Source organism: Poromitra crassiceps, assembly GCF_964638095.1.
Source record: "Poromitra crassiceps genome assembly, chromosome: 1".
NCBI classification, from domain to species: Eukaryota; Metazoa; Chordata; class Actinopteri; order Beryciformes; family Melamphaidae; genus Poromitra; species Poromitra crassiceps.
Window position 1 is genome coordinate 43,456,153 of NC_139623.1, and position 16,705 is coordinate 43,472,857.

The 16,705-nt window shown below is 44.1% G+C and overlaps 1 protein-coding gene across 2 annotated transcripts in view; it reads right to left on the reverse strand.

Moving 5' to 3' along the window:
- Positions 1–13,250, reverse strand: part of abr (ABR activator of RhoGEF and GTPase) — a 387,908-nt gene extending 374,658 nt beyond the window's left edge. For both annotated transcript variants that reach the window (XM_083650474.1, XM_083650477.1), the window contains exons 1-2: positions 12,666–13,250; positions 10,866–11,324 (exon numbers count right to left, since the gene is read on the reverse strand). In XM_083650474.1, the coding sequence (XP_083506600.1) occupies positions 10,866–11,324; positions 12,666–13,032 (826 nt within the window). In that variant the 5' untranslated portion in view covers positions 13,033–13,250. The remainder of the gene's footprint in view (positions 1–10,865; positions 11,325–12,665) is intronic.
- Positions 13,251–16,705: the final 3,455 nt, after the last annotated feature.

Consider the following 16,705-nt stretch of genomic DNA (forward strand, 5'->3'; position numbering starts at 1 on the left):
TCCTATTATGAGTTCAGTGTTTCCCCTAGAAAATCTTTCAGGCCTGGAGGGATTATCGAAACGTGCCCCGACCGCAACGGCGGGGGCCCTCGCTGGCGACGCTAAACTTTTAGCTAACCTGTTCGCATCTATGTTCGCAATGGCAAGTATCATCATACTATTATGGGATGCGATGCAAACAGTTGTATTATGGGATGTGCGTTTCCCAGGCAACGACACACGTTGACACGTTTTGGAACAGTGCTGCACGCTGGCACAATGCAAAAATGCTGATTGTTTTGAATGATTTGGCATATTCTATTACTGTCAACACTGTCAACACCAGTATTGTAGTATTGTAGGGTACGGTGGCGCAGTCGGTAGCGCTGTCGCCTCACAGTTAGAAGGTCCTGAGTTCGATTCTCGCCTGCGACACTGTGAGCGCTGTGGTTGTGTTCCCCCCCATATCTTCGGTGCCTACTGCCCAGGTGGGTTATCTCGTCGTAAGGGCCTTTCTCTCTGTGTGGAGTTTGCATGTTCTCCCCGTACCCCCAGGGGGTTCCTCCGTATATAACCCCCCCCACTAAAAACATGCAGAAGATCAGATCGTCATCGTCATCCGACCAGTGACGACAACATCCGAAGTTGGTCCCCGGGCGCTGTACGAGAAAGCGACCACTGCTCCTGGCCTGCCCCTAGGAGGAAAGGACATGCCTGGATGGGTTAAATGCAGAGGACACTTTTCAAGACGGGCTTGTCCGTTACGAGAGTTTTTTTTTTTTTTAATATGCAATAAAGGTTTATTGAAATTTTGGGGAGAGCTGCAAAAAAATCTAAAGATTTTTTGTTTTGTTTTTTTGCAAAGACAATTCTGGCCTGGCGGGGGCGTCGTTAGCCTGGCGGGCCCGCCAGGCCTGTAGAATGGTAGGGGAAACACTGGAGTTACTATTCATGTTATGAGTCAGATCTTTGCTTACAAAATAGTTCTGTTGCCAGAGTGTTTGAAATATTTACTGATGAATCTCAGGTAGCCTAATGTTTTGTTGTTGTTGTTGTTTTAATGGATACACTATATAGAATTTGATAATGAAATCCGTCACACACAGGTGTGGTGAAAGTTTGAAAGTGCTGAACATCCCAGTGTCAGTGAATTCAGGTGAGGAAAGTGCTTTCGTCTCACCTGGCTACTTTCTGAGTGAACTGATGCTCAACAGACATGTGGGTTATAGGTTATATAGGTAAGAGGAACAGGAAACAGTTCTCTCAGCTGGGCCAGGCTGCCTGTCAGCGAAGCAACTTGAGAGCAAACGTCTGCTTAATTGAGGAGATTAACTCCAAGTAAACTATTAGATTAACTTTGTCAGCCCGTCTGTTTTAAACAGTGACTCATCCAACTTCACTGCAGGCCTCTCTACGCAGATAAAAGTTGCTCTAAGCTAGAAAATGAAATAGGCCAGGCGTTAAAGCTAGACCTAGTCCTACATTCTGTCTTGCATTCAATAAAAACCATCAACATTCTTTAAATAGCTAGCATAGCCGAATGCCGATAGCTGGAGTCTGCCCATCGCTCATAATGGTCCTCTGAGGAAGGCCTGCTACATGTCCTGCCAAATGGTGATGAAAACTATATTGTTCAATTAACACGTTCATTGCCAACGACGTGTAAACACGTTTTCAGAATCCAGCTGTTGACTGCCAGCGACGTGTTAACACGTCGTTGGCATCGATTTTTTTTTTTTGACGGTGGGTTGTGCATCTAACCCTTTTACATCTCTTATATAATTATTGGAGCCACCGAACGTTTACAACCCATTCCACCGACCCACTAAGTGGCAACAGTGCTCTCCTGACTAGAGGAAGGCAAGCATTTTTTTAACTTGTCACGCCATTCTCACCCCAGCCATTCTCATGAAAATGGATGGGGGAAAACGCTTTCGTTTTCGCGCTGATTGCTGGCGATGCGGGATTGCAAATGTACATAATAGATTACAGGTGGAACACACTTTGAAACACGCAGCATAAATATGACCAGAATCGCAAAAGCTTCTCTCAACCAAAACTCCAAGAAGCGAGCGAGTCCATCCCGACTTCCTCAAACAGCGGCCGTGCAGACAGGCACAGGACAGCAGCAAAGCACTGAGGCTGGTGACAAGCTTGTGACGGCCGCTGCAGCCAAGAAGAACGCCCACGGAGGGAGGAGTTGAAGCAACTCTCCCTCTCCCTCTCGCTCTCTCCCTCTCTCTCTCTCGCTCTCTCTCTCCCTCCCTCCCTCTCTCTCTCTCTCTCTCTCTCTCCCTCTCCCCCTCTCACTAGGATTAAACCTAGTGCGTCTCCCTCCCGAGAGGGAGGGAGAGAGAGAGAGAGGGAGGGAGAGCGAGAGGGAGGGAGAGAGAGAGAGAGAGAGAGAGAGAGAGAGAGAGGGAGGGAGAGCGAGAGGGAGGGAGAGAGAGAGAGAGAGCGAGAGGGGGAGGGAGAGAGAGAGAGAGAGAGCCAAAAATGAATGGTTAAAGTGACTGTTCTATCGAATTTCACAAAAAGCCGTTTATCTCTGAATATTTTTTCTGACGCTAAAACCATGCTGTATTCAACTGCTAATGCTTACATAACTACTAACTCTACAAACTAACTCTTTTAGACAGAGAAAGCACACATTCTATTAGTTCTTTTGAGATATTGTGTGTTCACAAAATCTTAGCAGAAAAGAATCCTCGGGTCTTGAAAGATGAGCCAGAATCCTCAAAAAAACCCTCTGGCAGAAGCTAACTACAGTAAAAAAAAACGTCTGGCAGTGAATGTGTTAAACTGGTTTTGTTACTGAGCAGATTCTTGGACCAACACAATAGACCCTTCTCACAGGGGCCATTTTGTGTCGAAAAGGCAGAATAAACACAGGTGCAAGCAAAACACTAATGAGGGTTTCCAAATTCCAATCATGGAAGTTTGAAACCCTCATTAGTGTTTTGCTTGCACCTGTGTTTACCCTGCCTTTTCGACACAAAATGGCCCCTGTGAGAAGGGTCTATTATCAACAGACAACTGAGCTGAAGTTAATAGCCTTACAATAACAGTGGATTAATAAAGAACCAAGTTCAGTTGTGAGTCAGTAGTGAGTCAGTTGCCATACAAAGAAGCTGGGCCCGTCACATGACCTCTTCCCAGCACACTGCTTACACAAAGGCATCAACATGAGCAAGACCCACCACTGTGTGTGTGTGTGTGTGTGTGTGTGTGTGTGTGTGTGTGTGTGTGTGTGTGTGTGTGTGTGTGTGTGTGTGTGTGTGTGTGTGTGTGTGTGTGTGTGTGTGTGTGTGTGTGTGTGTGTGAGGAGGAGGAGGAGGAGGACTCCATTTCCCACAATGCCAAATGACCAGGAAGCAGACCACCGTTGTTCCTTCGAATGAAAAACTCTGAGCTCACAGCCAAGTGGGCAGAGGCCCCAAAAATGCCTCTAGAGTTCCTCTCACCTCCTCTCCACATGCACCCTTTATCTACAATCAAGTCTTAGCCCTGATTATCCCAGTTGTCGGACCAAAACACCAACGTTACCGATGTCGATATGATCGGTATAAAAACCACGTTTCTATAGCCGTTTTCCCACATGCGCTTTTTACCGCTAAATGACCGGAACGTGGTCTAATGCCTTCATGTGTGAAAGTTGTTTTCCGGTATAAGCGCGACCCCATCATTGCGGACATTTCACCAGTTTCGAGCCAGTCAGAAGAGCGGTATGCGCGATCAGGGACACAAGTGTGAAACGTGTCAAGTCATTTGCCGCGACACCGGTCCTTCTCATGGGCGAGGTGTACACACGTTGCTTAATGTTCCAGCGGGCATAATCTAATCATTCGCGCACATTAAAGCAAACTGGCGAAATGATCTTGTGATAATAAGAGCGTTATGTCAGCTTCATGTGTGGGCGTGCCGATTTCCCCCTCTCCCCTCTCTGCTGCCTGCTCGCTCTCTGGCCAGTCCTTCAGTCCTGCTCCTTCAGTCAGCAGCCTGACAGGGAGTCTTGCAAGCCGCCCAACGCTTGTTGAGAAAGCAAATGCACGAAGCGAAATGTGGAAGTATTTTGCTTACGTTGCTGACAGCTAAGGCAAGCCCGGACACATCAAACGAAGCCAGTCTGTAAAAAGTGCTTCAACGCGACGAAGGTGAAGGGATAAACATCGAACCAGGCTATTTCTCTCAGACACGGATCCCAACTTCTTCAAATATTTCAGTTCAAAGACTGGTTAGCGAATGTGAATGATACAACATAAAGGCTGGGTTCAAAAAATCGATTCTCCGATTTTTAATCGATTTTCATTTTAATCCTCGATTATCGATTCATATGTCCAGAGATCGATTTTTTTTTTTTATTAACACATTCACTGCCAGCCGTTTTTTCAATACTGTAGGTAGCTTCTGCCAAGGTTTTTTTTTGAGGATTCTGGCTCATCTTTCAAGAGCCGAGGATTCTTTTCTGCTAAGATTTTGTGAACACAAATTATCTCAAAAGAACTAATAGAATGTGTGCTTTCTCTGTCTAAAATAGTTAGTTTGTAGATTTAGTAGTTATGTAGGCATTAGCAGTAGAATACAGCATGGTTTCAGCGTCTGAAAATTTAAGCTGAGATAAATGGCTTTTTGTGAAATTCGATAGAACAGTCACTTTAACCATTTATTTTTGGCGTAAGACGTCAGACATCTAAACAATAGTTTTGAACAGTAATTTCCTCCATAGCAGCAGGAAACCCCCCTCTCCTTCAAACTCCTCCCTCCGTGTGTGTTCTCCTCCCTCCGTGGCTGCAGCGGTACAAGCGAGGCTCTGCCTGTCTGTGCTGCCTGGCTGCTGGCGGCCGCTCTTTGGGCGAGTCTGCATGGGGCTCGTTCGTTTCGGTTGTGAGCTCAGCTGGAATGAAGCTGCGTGCGATTGTGGGCTTTCTGCCGGTGTTTCAAAGTGTGTTGCACCCATAATCTATTATGCAAATTTGCAATCCCCCACCGCCAGCTCCCAGCGCGAAAGCGAAAGCGTTTTCACCAATCCATTTTACAGTATGAGAATGGTTTCCTCGCGCGTTCCCCTGCAGTTTTGGCTCGGCTTTTTCTAGTCTGGAGAGCACTGTCGCCACTTAGTGGGTCGGTGGAATGGGTTGTACACGTTCGGTGGCTCCCATATTTATATAGGAGATGTAAAAGGGTTAGATCAACGTCCCACCGTCAAAAAAAAAAAAAAAAAAAAAATTTGACGAGTTGACTCGCCATTGGCAGTCAACCGTTGGTTTCTGCTTGACGAGTTGACTCGCCAATGGCAGTGAACGTGTTAAAAAAAAAATAATAATAATAATAAACAGGCTAAAATATTATGCTGTGTGTGGTAGTTAAAACATAGTTTCAAGTTGACGTTTAATTATGTTTGTATTTGAAACAAAAACATAAATACTGTAGGCTACATGAATGGAAATGTTTGATCATTATTAATATCTACTTTTAGAAATGATATACGGTAGGCTGAAATCAAATCACTGTGCATAATTGTGAAAGTGTCTTTATTGACAGATGAAAAGGCTGTTATTTACCCTTTGTCACCACCTGGTGAGTAAATATATGTGTAACTAAAACCATTAAAATTGACAACAGGTCTGCAACTTTTTTTCCCCATGTATCTACTTGGCTGGTTGGAAACCCCTGTGTTACATAACTGGACAGTCATGTAATTCAGGGTACAGCTCAAAAACCACGTTTTGGTATCACTAACCAAATCAATATTGAAAATTGATCGAATCGGAATCGAATCGAATCGAAATTAATCGATTCGCAACCTTGTGAATCGGAATCGAATCGATTCTTGAAATGTGAACCAATACCCAGCTCTATACAACATACATGCCCTCTTAAGTCAAACGAGTGTGATTTATTGTGTGACAAGCAAACTTATTTCACCATCGGAGTTTTGCCAACACGTCACTCCCCACCCGCTCTGCAGTGCCGCCCCGCCCCCCAACATACAGGCAATTTCGCTGCTATATTCCCACATGCGAGCGCTCAGGTGTGAAGGGAAATTCCCGGAAATGTCCGATATTGACTTACAGGTAATTTTCCGGTACGCATGTGGGAAAACGGCTAATGATAATCAAATTTTGTCCATACTGAAAAAGACATGTAAACACTGTGAATTTGAAAAAGTAATGTCATTCTTTATTTCCAAAACATTTGGAAAAGCCTATGAATCATACAGATTTACTGCATACATACCGTTTCGTCTCAATATGAAAATGTTGGCCGATACAATAACCGTTATTACCATTTTTTTTTTTTGCTGTTATTTTGCTCATCGGACCGATATGGACATATTAAGAAATAACTAGCATCAGCTGATGCGATATGATATTCCGATATATCGTGCATCCCCAATATCCAGTTAGACAAAAATAAAGATGAAATAAATGAAGCGACTTTCTACACTCTCTACAGTAAGTGCTTGTACTTACTGACCCAGAGGTTTCTGGGAAATCACATCACCTAAAGTAGTGGAAGCTGGAAGGCACCTGCAAACTACTGTACTTAACTCATCAAATCCAGACAACTTACGGTACTCCACACAACTTCAACAGACACAAGCCGCAGCTCTTGTGGTGCATGAAACTCTCACATCGAGTCATAGAGCCATTTTCCCACACATTCACATATCCTTGCTAAACTGCTGTCATTTGAACAAAGCTGTGTCTCAATGACAGTGTTTCCACTCTTGCGTACAATTATTTCAACATGTCATAATGTGTGGCACAGTGAAAAAGGGGCCACACAGGGGGCCAAGTGGCAGCCTGTCTTTCCTGCATCTAAATAGCCAGTTTTAATCCCGTTTTCGCCACATATCATCATAATCTCATCCCGCAACAACCAGCAGACTGAGATTTCCTCCCGGGCTGTTCCCTGGAGTCTCCCAGGGATCAAATTACCTCATTAGTGATCTCGGTCACCAAGTCTCGTCAAGTCCCGCGATACTTTCCTGCCGGCTGGCCAACGTATCGTTCCAATTTAGTAGGCTATACTAAAATTGGAACGATACACGACCGCACGCCAGTCTTCTCTGTATCGTTCCAATTTAGTAGGCTATACAAAAATTGGAACGATACAGAGAAGACTGGCGTGAGATCACGAATGAGGTAATTTGATCCCTGGGAGACTCCAGGGATCAGCCCGGGAGGAAATCTCAGTCTGGTGGTTGTTGAGGGATGAGATTATGATGATATGTGGCGAAAACGGGATTAAAACTGGCTATTTAGAAATTTTAGATGCAGGAAAGACAGGCTGCCACTTGGCCCCCTCGGAGCTCCATTTTAGGACTGGCTTGGGGACGCTATTGATCTCAAAACAACGCTAGGACGGCCAGAAACGCTGCGGAGATCACTGGGTGAGTCGTCAGATCATAATTAATGTGAGGAGAGGGGTCCAGGTTAAAAAAAAACGAAATTCTCCTTTAACATACACAAATAGTGTAGTAGCTGTACTGTATCGCACTGTAGATGCTACCATTATGTATGTCTAATGTTTAATTGTATGTTTAATTAGGTATATGCTATTTGTACCTGTACGTCAAATACGTCGAATTTAAAATGTTTAAGTACGTCCAAAGTATGCACATGACATGTGCACCTATGTGCAGTGAATATGCCACTGTCTCTGACTTGTCTTATCACTCTACTGCCTTATTGCTTGTTGTGTCTCTTGTTGTTTTTGCACTCATATGCCCTGTTATATTTGTACTATGTTGTAAACGGAGTTCACAGCACAAGAATTTCACACGTGATACTTGTACCATGGAGTGACAATAAAAATCTTGAATCTTGAATCAAATCCACACAAGAAAGGTCACATGACAAACACATGGCATGAAGTCACATGACCCCTTGAGATGTAGTCCTTAGTGTGTGTTTGCCAGAGAAGATGGTTACCTCAACTATCCTTCAGGTTTTCCTTTAGCTATAGAACAAGCATGTGTTCCTCTTGCTGGTCTAGAACGGCAGGCAAAGGGACAGAACAGACTGGGGTACAGTCAGAGCAGAGTCATGAAATGTGTTTTTTTAGATCTTCTCCTCAAATCTTCCTCTAACTATTCATGTGATAACTCCATTATTCACTCTTGAATCACGTCTATGTAAAGTTTAAACAACCTCAGTCAATATTGCCACATTTGTTTGAGGAAGTCTTCAATTTACAACAGTATGCTGCAACTCTGGACCTCGCTTCCTGCATGAAGACTTCGTTTTCTTTCTTTTTACATATTTCCTTCACATATTTATTGCCAGAATGTCTCCTGGGACTGAAGGCACAGGGTTTGTTCAGACAGCTGAGGACCAGGAGGACATCTTGAAAGTAGGCTCAGACATTGCTCTGGTTTGGCTTTTGTGCTACCCGAAGCACAGAGACGTGCAGTGGGAATATGGGCTTTGATTGGTCAATTGGCACTAGCAGCCAGTCATGCTGCTGGACAATTTCGCCCCAAAAAAGGACGACCTAATAACAAACCCAAAATATAGAAGTTTGGCTCACTTAAAGATGAATACATTAAATTAAACCTTAGTTCCTTTAGGTCTGGCTCCCAGCTATAATAAAGGTATCATAGTTTGCTTTGAGCCAGAACATAGCCTTCAATCTTCCTCCAGGCTCTTTCCTCACTGTCCCACAGACTAGACTGACCAAAGGTGATCGTGGTAGAATACGGTCACTATAGTATATAGGCTATCTAAGCACCTATCCTGTACAGATCCACGCCACGTGTTCAATGCTATGCACTGAAGTATCGCGGACACAGTTAAATGACTTAATTCCACTAACTTAAATGCCACAAGATGATGTCACCTACAGTACGTTAAAGTTTGTGGGGCAGCAAAGACGAGTTAAGGTCTGCACATCCCTGTTACTGACTGTGGAATGTTACTTTTCACTTTTACTAGTAGTACTACTTCTTTCTGTTTTGATTTTACATTTACAATACTAGGCATCAATTCCTAGGCTCGCCCACTGTGCGGGCTTGCTAGGCCTTGCCCACCCTGCAGCTCACCGAGGTGGCCCCTGCAGCTCGCATACGTAGCTCGGCCGAAATAAAAAGCTAGCAATATATATCGCGATAGACACGTGATCAATACAATTAAAAAATGGCCCGAGAGCTGTTCGATAGACTGCATGAAAAAAAGAAGAACGCTTCTCCTCCGTGCTCATAAACAGCCTATCATGTCCTTTGTTAATACAGCGTACTACGAGTGACACGGAAACAGGCAATCATTTACAGACAAACCCAGAGCGTGCACCCGCCCCAGCTCATAAACAGCCAATCATATCTCTTGACAATGGGCAGTGCTAGTGACGCCGCGAACAGCATGTTTGATCTCACCCAGCACCACACACCACCACACGTGAATCAACAATAACACAGAAGAGAAAATGAGTGCGGGGAGAAGACGTGGAGGAAATTGTCAATACAGGGGACGCCGAAAGCAGAAAGCTGTAAACATTACAAAGAATTCAATGTGAGTGAGTTTCAATTCATGTTAACGTAAATTGACAGCGTGTTAAGCCCGCAGTCTTTCTTGTGCGACACCAATTTCACAAATGCGGACATCTCCAACGTTACTTTGTGGAATGCAGGGCAGCCTCATTCACTGAATCACCAAACATTAAACAACCCTGAAATACACATTACCAAATGTTGTTTTTTGTTTGAGAAGGCTAAAATAAAACGTCACCATGTCTGTAAATTACTGCTGTGTACTGAGTGTGTATGTGTGACAGTGTTAGCATTACAATTACCCGTGTGCCTTGAAAATAAGGTGGTTCAAAATAAAGTGGTGAAATGCAAACCTGCTTTTCTTCTCGTGTTTTTTTTATTAATAAAAACGGGTCATTAAAAATTATCAATACTTATCGATATCGACTGATATGAAATATTTTATATCAATATACTTTTTAGCTATATCGCCCAGCCCTGTGTGTGAGTGCCCCTTAAGTTTACATCCATCAGTCTTATGACATCACTGATGACATGATCAGTGTCTTATTATGATCAGTGATGACATCATCAGTGATGTCACAATGCTGATGAAGTGATGTCACAATGCACAATTGATCAAGTGACATCACTGATTTCATCACTTATGACATCCTCAGTGATTTATGACATCACTGATGACATCATCAGTGGGACAAAAAATTTAAGGGTTAGGGTTAGAGAACAGACAGAGAACAGAGCCCACATTACCAAATTTATATAAGACTAGCAATCTTGTGCGCTGCCCTCACCCGCCCTGTAGCTCGCCCACTGCACGTCGCATACGCAGCTCGCCCGCTACGCAGCCTCGCATCGCCTGCAATAGCCTCACCCAGGAAGGATGACATCACTGATGACATCATCACGGATGACATCACTGATGACATCATCACTGAACTGTTATAGCATCAGGAAGGATGATGACATCATCACTGATGACATCACATCATTAGGTAATTAGGGGAATCAATTAAAGAATCCGGCTCGATTCTCTTGCTCTTTACACCCCCTCAAATTTTCAGCCCGATCGCACATAAAACGGCATAGCTGTGGCCGGCCAGATTTCTGCTCACACACACACACAGACACTTCTCATTCTAATTGAGGTTCAACAAACAGATTCTGTTTGCTTCCCATTCCACACACCTGCACCTAAGTGTAATAAGTAGGTATGTTCATGAATTTTCACAAATATTCTATAGATAATCTGTTAAACAGTTGAATTGTGCAATGTCAACTAATAAGCTGTTGAAATGTTCCAAATACTCTGTAGACTCTGTAGGCAGACGACCCAAATAAAGTGTTATTAGAGCGTTAATAAAGTGTTAATAAAGCGTATATCTGAATGATACAGTACCTGCAGAGGAGTTGTCTTCGTGGTCGGAGCTCAGGTAGCCGTCGCTTCTCCTATCAGGAGTGCTGCAGCCAGAGCCCCGCGAGGCCCTGCGCTGACCCGGCTGCATGAAGCCGCACGGGGACAGCCTGCCATCATCGCCAGAGTCCAGGTCCCTGCTCTGCCGGTGGAAGGGCCTCAGGACGTCCCGCATGCCAGCCGTCGACCGCTGGCTCTCGCAGCGGACGGTGGTCTTGGGTGTCACCAAATTACTCCTGACAAAATTCTCATTCAACTCCACGTCGTCGTAATCGTGGTCGCTGCTGGTCTCCCCATTATTGTCCGGTGGAGGGACGACGGTCGGGTTCGTGCCCACCCTCTGCGAGCCAGGCTTCCGCGGCGGGACAGGCTTACCTGACCTGCCGCTGAACGTGCCATGGTCCCAGGTGACGGAGCCGCCGGTCATCCCGCCTGGGTTTAGAGCTGCAACGATTAGTCGATTCATTGATTAGTCGACAGAAATCAGCAACTATTTTTATAACTGAAGTATTTTTATAACGTAAGTAATTAATCGTTAGACTAATTGTTAAGGAAAAAATACAATTATTTCGTTCCAGCTTTTTTTTTTACGTCAATATTGTCTGGTTTCTTTAGTCTTCTATTATAGTGATCGCAGTTTTTTGTGACACCATTTTTGTGACATTTTATAGACCAAACAATGAATTGATTAGTCGAGAAAATAATCGACAGATTAATCCATCATGAAAATAATCGTAGTTGCAGCCCTACCTAGTGTGACCAGATCCCAGCAAACCAAATGTGGGACAAAGAGTATGTTTGTGTGGGACAATGTGGGACACGTTACCAATGCTGAGTAATGCTGCAAATAACAATTATTTTCATTATCGATTAAAAATGGCAATATTTTGCCCCCAAAGCCCAAGATGACATCCTGACATCCTCACTTTGTCTTATTTTATCCTGACCAATGTCACGGCTAACCAGACTAAATACATCAGAAAGCCGGAACAAGAGAAAACTTTTTTTTCTTAAAAATTAGTTTCTCTCTGCTTTTGAAAACCAGGGCCAATCAAAATGTGGGACATCATCTCAATATATGTGGGACATGGGAAAAGGCATGACAATGCTGGGCACTCCCTAGCCCCATAACGTGACGCTGCTACTGTACTCCGATATATTCTCGTACAGCAGTCAGCGTCACGCAGCGTTCGAATCCTCAATGGGTGGAAAACGCTGTTAAAAAAGCTCTCCTACCTGTATCCGACCTCCGATTGCAGATCCGAAGATATGATAGTCCGCCTAGTGAACCCAGTAATTTAACCGGCGCTGTTAAAATTATACTGCTTGCGTGAAACAACCGTTTAGAAGCAGTCTTTGCACAGCCTGTGCCGTATTGAGGACAGGAGAAGCTTCCTAGTGCCGACAGGAACCTTGGGAGTTTGAGTATTTCATGTTTTGCTTCCCAGGTGCGCTGGATTTGCGTTGATCACTGGCAGCCGCTGTCTCCGTGTGACTGCATGTGTTGTTTGCTCCCTGCGTGCAAGCGGTGCACCATGATAGTGAGATCAAACACACCCTGCTGTAAATTCAGCTCAGGCTGTGTGGAAAGACTGCTTCTAAACGAATGTTTCACGCAAGCAGTATTAGGTTAAATTACTGGCTTCACTAGGCGGACTACCATATCTTCGGATCTGCAATCAGAATCAGAAATACTTTAATAGACAATCGGAGGTCGGATACGAGAATATCTCGGAGTACAGTAGCGTCACGTTATGGGGCTAGTCACCCCCCTACCTGGGTTACCTGGCGGCTGGAGCTTCCCGCCTCCAGACAGTCTGGTCGTCTCCCCGTCACCCTCGTCGCCTCCCCGCAGCGTTTTCCTAATATTTCCCGTCTTGGAAAAGCCGACAGTGTCCGCCGCGTTAAAGTTTTCATCTTTGCCGTCAAACCTTTCCTGCTTGTAACCTCGTTTCTGCCGAGCCACGGTGGTCTGCAGGTAGATCACCTTGAATTTCTCCTCGGACAGAGCCTTCTGCAGCCGCTTCAGGTTGGCTTTACATTTATCCAGCTCCGTCTCAATGTCCTCCACCGAGTTCAAGTCCATTTCGGGCACTTCCCCGTCGGGAAATTCGTTCCTCCAGTGTTTTGCGAATTCCTCCTGTTCCCACATATCGTCGTTCAAATAGCAGGCTCCTCGCCAGCTGCAGCCTTGTTGTACAGCGTCAACCCTGTCCCTCCGTCTTCTGAAATGCAGCTCTTCAGTCACGGGTGTACCTGCTGCATCTGTCTCCTCCTCTCGCCTTCAGGTTCACAATAAAGAAATGTTTAAATGTCTCTTCAGCTTAACTTGACCACTTTCTGATCATCTTCAGCCTCCCACCCGTTCAACTCGTCCGCCCAGTAGCCTACACCGTGCGTGATGATCGTGATGATGATGCGGATAACAAGTTTCCCACAAGTGAAAAGTTTCGAGGCTTCCGGTATTGAGGTATGCTGCCTTCAAGTGCTCCTCGTCAGCTCGAAATACAGCCAGGACTTGCCAGGTGCGTTTGGCTTTAGTAACAACGTGACCGCTGCGCTGTAACAAAAAATTGTTTTCTAGAAAGCACTGTGCTACTTTGGACTCTAAAATAACATAATCTATCTTCTATCAGGCTTAGGGCAATCTCTGTTTGTTCCCATTTTTGTCCCACTGATGATGTCATAGGAGGCATTGTGAATTTGTGACATGTCATGAGACTGATTATGTCATCAGTGATGTCATAAGACTGATGATGTCATCAGTGAATCACTGATGACATCATCAGTGATTCACTGATGACATCATGTCATAAGAGCAAAATCATCTTATGATATCACTGATGATGTCATAGGCACTGATTAAACTTAAAGGGCACACACACACACACACACACACACACACACACCCGCACGCATGTAAACTTAAGGGCAATAACATTTTGTGAGCAACACACACACCCGCGTGCGCCAATAGGGCAGGCGAGGCCGTGCAGCAGGCGAGCTGCGGGCAAGGCCGCGCAGCAGGTAAGCTGCGTATGCGAGCTGCAGGGCCAACTCGGCGAGCTGCAGGACAGGCAACCTAGGAATTAAGCGTGTGTAGCGCACGAGATGATAGTTGATAGATTGCCCGGGTCCCTCCCTGACAGCAAGCAGTCACATTGAAGTGAAGGACTGTGGGTCATGCGAAGATGGTGGTCCTGGGCCGAGAGCAACTGTCCATTGCTGGGGGTCCGACAGCCCACCCAGCAGGGGGCTATTACTCACGCTCTCCAGTGGGGCCATGCCTAAGACCAGTGGTCCAGCAGCTGGAGAGCACGATCATATCTCTACAGGGATCTCCAACAGCCCATCCCATCCTCCATCCAGCCTATATGAATGAATGAATGAATGAATGAATGAATGAATGAATGAATGAATGAATGAATGAATGAATATTTTATTTTCGTGTCAGGACAATTACATGACCCATCCCACATGGGATTATCAGACACATCAACATTCAATATTTAACAAAACATAACATTCTGGTATGTTACCCAACCAGAAGCTTTCAGTGCAGCCCAAATTAGAGAGTATATATACATGCAGACATAATATGCCTATACATATACATACATATACATTCATACATACCTGCACTGAATACGAAAATAAAACGAAAAAATAAATAGAAAATAAACTCTACTTTATCAGTTATACGTCAACCTTCTCCTCCTGTCCCATGCTTTAGAAAGAAATTCAGAGAATGCAAAAATATTATCAAAAAGAAATTCGAGTATTACTCCGTTCTCACTATCTATCATATTTAGCTCAGGAGTATGGACTCTTTTAAACATTGTTTCTCTCAAGTCATGATACAAAGGACAATATAAAATGAAATGAATTTCATTTTCCACCTCATTCAACTCACAATATTCACATATTCTATCCTCCTCAGCTACCCCTCTGTATCTTCCTGTTTCAATATGTAATGGTAGGATGCCACATCTTATCTGTGCACAGAGTGATCTCTGACTTTTTGACAAATTATACAAAACATATTTTTCACATTTATAATCTTTTTTAAATAAACAATATGTTCTTAATTTTGGCTTTTGCCAAATTTCTTCAGCCCAGGATTGTAGACATTTAACCCGGATTCGATTTTTAAACTCCTCCACATTCACAGTTTTTCTTTGGAAATAATGGTCTTCCAGACCACATTCCTGTAGTAAGTCATACAGTTCAGAGACCCATTCCCCATCAACAAACAAATCCCAAAAGAAGATATGGCTAGCCACCCTGTTGGGTGGTAAACCCAGCAGCCTGTTCCAAAGACCCACCATACTGGCCTTCCACCTAATTTCACAAACCTATATGTTTTATATGACAAACTAGAATTCACAGAAAAGGTCACATCATCTCCCATTCAAATCATCTTCCTCAGCAAAGACAACTGCTCCAACGCAATGAAGAAAACACCTCAATCTTTATTTTTTAAACAAAGGAGAAGCACATTTTTTCTTCTCGTGGTTCACTACATTCAGTTTGTACAATGGATCTTGTTTTTTCACCCCTTTGTTCACATCTTCAGGGGCCGCAGCCCGCAGGACACACTTGATATGAGTATCATGATATCCAGGGAGGAGGACGAGTTGCAACACTCGCCCCCAAGTGCCAGAGAGAGAGAGAGACAACAAGGCATGTGTCTGTTGAAAGCATGAAAGCCAGACTCATGGAGCCCTCTGTGGTCAGCTGGCCAGCTAGCATAATGCAGCTCCGTTAGGGGGTTTCTGTTATTATTATGTCATGTATTGTCAGTGTTGGGGGTAACTCATTACAAAAGTAACATAATACATGTAATATATTACTTTTAGCAGTAACTCAGTAATATAACTTATTAGGATTTCAGTAATATTATACCAGTTACTTTGTCAAGTAACTCAAGTTACAAATGGAGTTTTTTTATTTTTATCAAAGCACATATTTAAATAAAGATACAATCATTTCCTAATCAAACTGTTTTTAATGCAAACAACCACTACAGATGACAGTAACAATAACAGAATTTTGGGCGGTTTACACTGACTTCAAGGCGGTTGACATTATTTTTCGGGATGTTCCGGGGCTGCGATGTCATTCTGCTGCTGCTGTTGTTTTGGTGAAAGTAATGCAAAAGTAGTGTAATAAGTAACAAGTTACTCTACACAGACAGTAATATTGTAATGTAACTTATTACTTTCAAATGAAAGTAACTAGTAATATGTAGTATATTACACTTTGAAAGTATCTTGCCCAACACTGTGTGTACTGATGCTCATTTAGTGAGTTGCCAGATAGTGTAACATAGGAATGTACTGTGAAAGGCAGGTGCTGTGAATAGAGCTTGTTTTTATTATTTTCCCTTTGACATCATTCTCCTTCCCTCCAGCTGCTGCTTTCAGTGGTTAGACATTAGGGAGCGGAAGAGGCCTGAGTGTGCTCGGGTGTAACAGCCCGCTTGCTATCAGGTCTCACAGGAAACGCTTTATTTACTGGCACCACCACAAACACACACATTCTCACTTCAGTGATTCTGTGCACGCCTGTAGGTGTGTGTGTGTGTGTGTGTGTGTGTGTGTGTGTGTGTGTGTGTGTGCGTGCGTGCGTGCGTGCATGCATGCATGTGGGCACATTTTTCCCCATACATATATGCATAGTGCATGCATGCACAAGCCATGAGCCATGACTTAAAGTCTGAGACTGTGGGCCTCCCCCAGACAAATCTTGGAACCCCCAAGCCCCCCCCCCCTGCTCAATTCCTGGATGCCTATGGGATCATTATGTTATTTGACCCCGTAGAC